Raw genomic sequence first — 7,786 nt, 5'->3', positions numbered from 1 at the left:
AAAGATTAAATGAGCTCATAAAATTCAATACAAGAATTTTCTTTCTCTACCCCATATTTTCTAAAATTCCAGTTGTACATCTGATGAAATTAATAAAAAAGAATATTGCTTTCGTGTTTTAATATTCTAAGTGCTGGAAAAAAAGTTAGACAAATTCTTCCTGCAACATTATAATATTAAAATTTTCATTTTCTTCCTTTTTTGTGGATTATATAATTTAAAATTTTAAAAATAATTTTTTATTATGTAATCTTAAAGTTAAAATTAACTTCTCAGTTGTGTAATCTTGAAGTAAAAAATGACTTCTAGATTCAAAAGTTATTTTCTTAAAAGAATTTTTGAATTACACAATTTAAAAATTACTTTTATTTTTAGATTATGCAATTCAAAGATCAAAAATAATTCAGTGGTGTAAATTAGAAGTTATTCTTTTATTAACCTTTCAAACTCCCGGAAGTCATTTGTTGTACAGTTCAAAGTAAAAAACAACTTTTGAATTGTGCAATGTGAATGTTTTTTTTAAGAAAAACATGACTTTCACATTGTGTAATTGAAAGTTAAAAATTTCTTTCAAATGGTTCAATATATGAAAGTCTTTTGAATTATGTAATCCAAAAACCTTTCACTCGTACGATTAAGTTATTTTTGACTTCTTACAAAATTCAGAAAGAGAAAGACAGAAAATTTTGTATTCATGAAAGTGTTAGACGAAAAAAATGGAGGTTTAGAATTTCACTTGAAAACGATTTAAATTTATATCACTAAATCGATTCTAATGGTATACTTTTGAAAAATGAGTAATAGTCTCTGTTTGAGGAAGAAAATATTAAATCAAAACAAGAAGTTTAATTTAAAACCGTAAAATGGTTTTTATTTACTTTCATTTAACAAGGAAAATAATAAGATTTTTCATACAAAAAAATAGGTTAATTGCAACCCTTAAAAAATCCTTATAAACATAAATGTGGATGATTGTGCCTATTATCCTCAAAGCAATACTACCACATCCTATAGAGCATTCAACACAAGTATTTCATTTTTGAATTTCCACAAAGCATGCAAATGAGATTTTTTATTCCCAACACAGCTTGATCAATGACTAGGAAGCAGAATTTTGAATCCGAAATACCAAAGAAAGGGACATAAAGCTTAAAAGAGAATATATTGAATACACACAAAATCACACATTAAACAGAAGATGAGTCTCCATTAGAGGTTGTTCTAGTAAACAAAACATATATTGAGAGCTGCCATAGTTCTTCATATTACACCTACCTACGTGTAAGAAATGAAAACTTGAACGAGACAGAGAGAGTTGGATGAGAACCAAAAATTAATGGACAAAAAGGGGCCTCTTGTGATATCTTGATGCATCCATCTTGATGCCTAATGCGTTGATTCCTCGCCAAAAACCTCAGTGTTGCACACAGGACATTTCTGAAAAACAAAGTCAAATGGTAAAGACACAGGATTCAAGTGAATGTGAAAAATGGTAGAGACATTACATAGGATTCAAGTGAACTTGAGAAGAACAATGCATTTAAAAAAGTGGATACCTTGTTGATGCTGAGCCACTTGGTGATGCATTCACTATGATACACATGGCTGCATGGCAATTTCATTTGCTGGTCACCTCTTCGGTATGTCATCTGACAAATTACACACCTGTTTTCAAAGCAATTTCGTTGTGAGTAAGTATACCCTGAAAGTAGAAAATAAAGCTGGAGATTGAAACCAGGAAAAGGTTCTGTCATAAAGAAATGTGACACACATGCAACAAGTTTACACAATGTTCTGTGTCAATCTCTCTTCATAACATCATTTCGTAAATTTCATACTTTTTCTCAGTTGTAAAATTTGTTATGCAAGTTGTTTTATAGATATGATTTCTCCATCATAAATCTGCCAGGCAGAAGTCCTAAGAACCAGAAAATAATAATAATAAAATAACATCAAACTTCTATGATCAATGCAGTCCTACGTAGAAAACTAGAGAATAATGAATCAAATTCTCTGGGAATCGGATTTAAAGTAATTAAGACTATCGAAACAGTGCAATATGAAATAATGGATCATTATATTTCCAGGCGTATAGGGGAAGGGAGGAAATCAATCAAGAATAAAAAATGGACAAAAGTTCAATTGAATTTTCTTCTCTATTCACTGGTTGTTGACTTCTAGGATGATGAAAAACAAGGGAAATTACAAAATTGATAAATCTAAAATTAATAAATGCTACAGGCATGAAGCATAGATTGAATTTTAAGCTTCACTTGTCCTATATATTTTTCAATAGATTGACTTTGGTAAGATAAAAGATTGCAATTAAGCACTATAATTTTCACCCCTCTTCCACATTGCATTCACCTCATTTTCCTCAATAATATAATATAGTGTTGAGAACCAGGAGTTTACCTTTTCCCAGAATTTTTTCTTTTGAATAAGCTACCAAATTTGTACTTCGAGGTTGGAAGCATATCAATAAGTTCTTGTGAAAGACCACGGTTCTGAGTCCCAACTGCCTCTCCCAAATCCAGTAGTTCCTGTCACTCACAAAATATCATGTATTGATTCATATGATTTCTAATTCAAATTCTACTCAACATACCAATAAAATTGAAAGCTCAAAATATTGAAATACCTATTAGCCCCAAGTTAAACCACCTTGCTTAGTTTCAATCATCAAAATTTATTAGACATATACGAACTGGATCCTTTCTATATGCCAAAAGTCCAAACACCCTTTTTGATATTAATTATTCAAATTAAATATGATAACATATAAAAGCACCATTTCTGTTTGATTGACGTTCTTTGGACCTATTTTATTCATGTGATTTACTCTAACAACTTAATCTTTTGAGTTAGTTCTTGACATGGTACTATTATCAAAGGTTCTATTATGACTAAGCGTCTCGGTGATCTGTGTCTAAATGGCCTGTGTAGTGAACTGGGGTGTATTTATATTCACCGGTCTTCACAAAATAGCTTGAACTTTTGAGAGAGTTGGCTAATGTAGAAATAATATTGAACATTAAGAATTTTAAGAAAATCCCTAATTCGCTAAACAAATCAGAGAATGTAGAAAATATGTTAACTTTGGATGCTTACCCGTCTGACTCAGCATGAATTAATGGAATATGATGTTTAGTAAAACATAACTAATTTAATAATCAATGATATAAAAGACGTAAAACAACATTCTAAAAGTAAGAAACTACATGCATACATCAGCATTTACACATAAAACATTTAATGTACCACACCTCATAAGTCATATTATCAGGATCGATGTTGTCTTGCCATATGACCTGCACCAATACCCCAAGGATTATTGGCTTCAGATGATAAATTTTTATGCTGGTTCTGATTATCAAGTTAGAAGTTGGAAACAACATAGAGAAGGGTTAACTACTTTTTGACATTAAGCAACTGAAATGCAGAGAGATCTCAACTCAAGTTTTTTCAAGTCCTCGTTTTAAATAATATAATTCCCAGTCTGATCAAGCTTATGAGAGAACAGTTATACACGGAAGCACAAGAAATCAATTTAGAGGGTTCAAATAACATCTTTGTGGATTGAATTCTGACACAGATATTGAGCTCCAGCATGAGAGGTATAAAACCCCTGCTTTTGTATAACAGAAGAACGGAGTACAGAAGAAACAACAAATCTAGTCATGTTCTGTTTATGTTTTAATCATTCCCAGTTAGTGATCCCCAAATGTTAATGGTTAGTTAAAGTAGAATATCAACAATTAGTTATAACAATCAGTTAGTTAGTTATATCAACTAAGATTTCTACCATTTCCTATTGACATCTAATCGCTAATAGGTTCGTTATTGTCTTCATATTTTCCGTACAACATTTTTGTTTGTTTTTGGCTTGGTAACATTCCCATGACTCAGTTTACTCAATAAAGAAACGTTTATTTGGAGACATTTCTAGCAAGAATAAACTGAAGATGGTTTATATGATGTAGAAATTATCAGTTCATATGAAAACCGTTTTGGGAGAAAACCAAGTCTAAAAACCAACATATGTAAACTACTTTGTACGAAAAAGACAATAACATCGTTGGCAACAATACAAATCCTATTTGATTAAGTGTCATCAATCGGAAAATATACCCAGAAAAGGAAGATGAGATAGGAGGCAATGGTCCCCAGGATTTGATAATAACAAATAAATGATGTTTAACTTCAAAACTCCTTTTTGGTTTCTAGACCACATAAGCAAAAATGATTCACATAACATGTCAGATACATGTTACTATCAATCATTGCCTATTACCAATATCATTCCCTCCTTGAGCATCACCCGTACATAAGTATCAGATAAGTATACAAAGTGCCACAGCATTCGGGATGCACATGATACATGTGAAGCAAATGCAAGCATTGGTGCTTTGCATTAAGCAGGAGATTATATGCTGTTTGGGAAAATCTATAAAAATATTGTTTTGCCTGTTTTGAAAATGATGTTAGGACCCAAAAGAAATCATGGACACAATGGGCGGAATTGTTCATCTTGTCTCATTGGCCTAGGGTCTGGAAAGTTTAGATGAGGGAAAATGGGAGTAGGAAACTGGCAGAGAGAATGGCTAGCAGATGACATGCATAATAGATATAACGGAATGGCTAGCAGATGCATTATGATATAACTCTGACATTCCAAAGAACCTAGTCTAATAAGCTGAAAAGACAGATTAACCTAAGTTTGGTCAAATTTATGGTTAAATTGCGAATCACCCCGTTTAACTGTGACTGTTGTGCAACCTGCAGTGTTTACAACTTTGGTTTGTTGCTAACCCCGTAAAGCTTTCAACTTTACAATAAATAAGCCCCTGTAATTAATTCATAAAATTAAACCCACAAGGATTACTAGACACAAAGTAAAGTTTAGGCAAACTATTTGCTAATGACATGGTGTAATCCATGTAGTCGACCTCATGACCTACGGAAATAAGGTTATTGTTGTTTGTCACACATTGAAAGTATATGCAGACTATTTGCCAAAGTTTAAACTACAGGGGTTATCTGTCACATATTGAAAGTTTAAACAAATCAATTGCAAAAACTGAAATCATGGACTATTTTAGCCAAGAGGCCCAAGTTAAATTGAGTAATATTCATTTTGATCAACATTAACTGATAAAAGTGTTAAAGTATCCAAAAAAGTGTGCAGTAGATAGATCACAATTTATCATTAAAGTATGCCATGTACACCAAACTATCATTGAAATAATGTCTCCCAAATTTCAAGCATAGGGGACCCAGTGTTCCTACCAGTACAAATGATTGAATATTAAACCAAAATTCAAATAGGTAAGGTCTAAAATTGTGGCTCGGTTAATAAGAAAGCTTCCTACCTGGCTACTACTGTTGGACTCAAGATGATTTGGACTGCCTGCAAAAGAAATTTAAAACAGTTAATATACCATACTATAGTTCACATAGATTTCCTAAGTAATGAAAAAAGAAAAACGGTTTCAATTTAACTCAGAAGTGACGAAAAAAATGATAAGCTTCACTTAAAAGGTTAGCATGATTTGCAAAAGAAATCCAAATAATGAAGACGCTACCACAAAGTTTTCAATTTTTTTTTTCTGAATAGCTGCAATTTATAACAGTAATTCCAATAATGAGTTTCACCCAACCCGACAACCCCTCCCCCCTCTACAACACCTCGCCCCCCCCCCCCCCCCCCCCCCTAATTTGATGATAGCATGGACCTAAAAGTGATAAAAATACAACAACCAAATTGCAGAAACCAACAACTTGGCCACAGGCCTTTGCTTACAGTAAAAGAAAATAAAATTTCACTAACATTCTTCAGGGATGGTCTGCATGCTAGTGATTCCATCTCTTCTAGGCGGAGAATCTGTTGTAGCTGGTTCCACAGCAGTAATTGTCGAAGGGTATTCCCACTCAGCCCTTTCAATCTCCATTCTCGGCAAATGACCATTTACCTCATAAGAACTATAGTAAGATGTACTACCAGGGCCAGACAATCCAAACTTATAGGGATTCATGTTCATTGACCAGTAGACACTTTCCTGGACAGAACATAAGATTACATAGTTATGGTCACAAACCAAAACAGAATCTTAGTAAAATATGAGTTAATAAAACAAAACAAAAGAGGATATTTTCGGCAAGTTCAACACATTCACATATGACAACAACTCAAAATTTAGTATTTAAATGGGTCAAAAGGGAGACATGCATGTATACGACACAGCTACTTGGAAATGCAGCATTACCTATCCCCTTTGCAATTCAACAAAAAAAAAAAAGTACCCATCATTCTCACATTATTTCTTGTACTTGACCATCCAACTCCCATTATTTAAAAACGAAAAAAAAAATTCCATGATTTCATGTCAAACATAGTGAATGCTATCATGTATCTAACTGTTAAGTAGCAGCAGTAATGATAGCAGCAAAAGAACTGAAATTTCTGCTTTTACTCCCATATTTTCAGTAAAATCCAATTTAGAACAAAACTCAATAAACACTAACAAAAACCCACATTTGCAATCCCTGGATGGATAGCATGATTCTAAATCACTGCCACCAAAACCATTAAATCATCCAGCAACACTGAAACAACATAAAAACAAGAATAAGGGGTATCACACGTTTATGGTCCCCCAAAACACCTTGAAATTCGATTTTAGTCCCTGTAAAAACATAATACATTATTAATCCCAGAAGTTTAACAGAATCACAAGTTTTTATTCCTGATATGCATGGCTTAAAAAAACAGGTCAGTGACCACAGTTTCGGCGACAAGGTCAAGTTTTGTGGGACTCTAACTGTGTTGCGACCAATTTGAGCCACATTTAACCGCAATGTCAAGGATCGCGAGCAAACCACAAAACTTCACCCACAAAAAAGTACAAAAGCTGAATTTTGCCATATTTGGCCCAAAATTTAAAAGAAAAAAAAAACAACAAGAAGAAGAAAGAAAAACCTGATCAGGCATTGAACCAGCAAAGGCATAATTGACGGGCACATGAGAGAATCCTTGAAAGAAATCCACAAAGTTTTCATTCACAGCATAAGGAAACCCTGCGTCTACATAATGCAACCCCATTTGTCTACCGTCATTCATTTTGCACTTCCAAGACGAATAGAACACACCACTCTACACTATACCCTTCAACAACCACTGCACACACAAAAAAAAACACAGAAAGAAAAAGCACATTACACTCCACCAAACACGGCCTTCAGCAACAAATTCTTAAAGGGAACTACATCGAGAATCGCAGCGACAACCTTCGAATCCCACAGAAAACAAGGTTTGTTTGGCCTGAATTTCTCTCAAAAAAATTGAAAAAAAAAATGCTTGTAAAAGTTTGGTGTGTGGGGTGAGATTGAGTGTGTGTTTCTGGTGAAAGAAGAAGAAGAAGAAGAAGAAGAGAAGATGCAGAGTTGAATTACCTTGTTCACATTCAGAATGGTTGGAGGAGTGAGAGAGAGAGAGAAGAGAGAGAGAGAGAGAGAGGGTTTCTATGCTCTGAAGCAAATGGCAATGCAATGAGGTTCTCCTCCTTTTGTACCCATTTTCTCTTTGGGATTGATTTGGGACAAAGTTGAATAATGTAATTAAAATTTTATTTTCTTGTAATAATATTATATACTAACAACATATTATACTAATTAATTATCATTAATTTCATCTAGAATTTTCCTCACGCATTTCATCAATAAGTTAACAAGTAAAATAAAAGAAGAAACTAAAAATAAAGAAAGCAACAATATTTTGTTTTGTTCT

At 33.2% G+C, this 7,786-nt stretch overlaps 1 protein-coding gene across 2 annotated transcripts; it reads right to left on the bottom strand.

Annotated features, from left to right (window-relative positions):
• Positions 1 to 1,143: 1,143 nt before the first annotated feature.
• LOC114168286 (E3 ubiquitin-protein ligase BIG BROTHER-like) lies at positions 1,144 to 7,584 on the bottom strand. 2 transcript variants are annotated; one of them, XM_028053038.2, is made up of 8 exons: positions 7,453 to 7,584; positions 6,980 to 7,177; positions 5,831 to 6,059; positions 5,373 to 5,410; positions 3,267 to 3,311; positions 2,416 to 2,543; positions 1,557 to 1,665; positions 1,144 to 1,437 (listed from the first exon to the last, which is right to left on the bottom strand). In XM_028053038.2, exons 2-8 carry the CDS (start codon positions 7,118 to 7,120, stop codon positions 1,387 to 1,389), a joined length of 741 nt encoding a protein of 246 aa, XP_027908839.1. In that variant the 5' UTR covers positions 7,121 to 7,177; positions 7,453 to 7,584; the 3' UTR covers positions 1,144 to 1,386. The 2 variants fall into 2 exon arrangements, with proteins under 2 accessions (XP_027908839.1, XP_027908840.1); XM_028053039.2 differs by lacking the exon at positions 3,267 to 3,311.
• Positions 7,585 to 7,786: the final 202 nt, after the last annotated feature.

This window comes from Vigna unguiculata, chromosome 11, assembly GCF_037176805.1.
Source record: "Vigna unguiculata cultivar grain cowpea cultivar isolate G323 ecotype 2 chromosome 11, ASM3717680v1, whole genome shotgun sequence".
NCBI lineage: Eukaryota > Viridiplantae > Streptophyta > Magnoliopsida > Fabales > Fabaceae > Vigna > Vigna unguiculata.
This window is presented reverse-complemented; position numbering and strand designations above follow the sequence as displayed.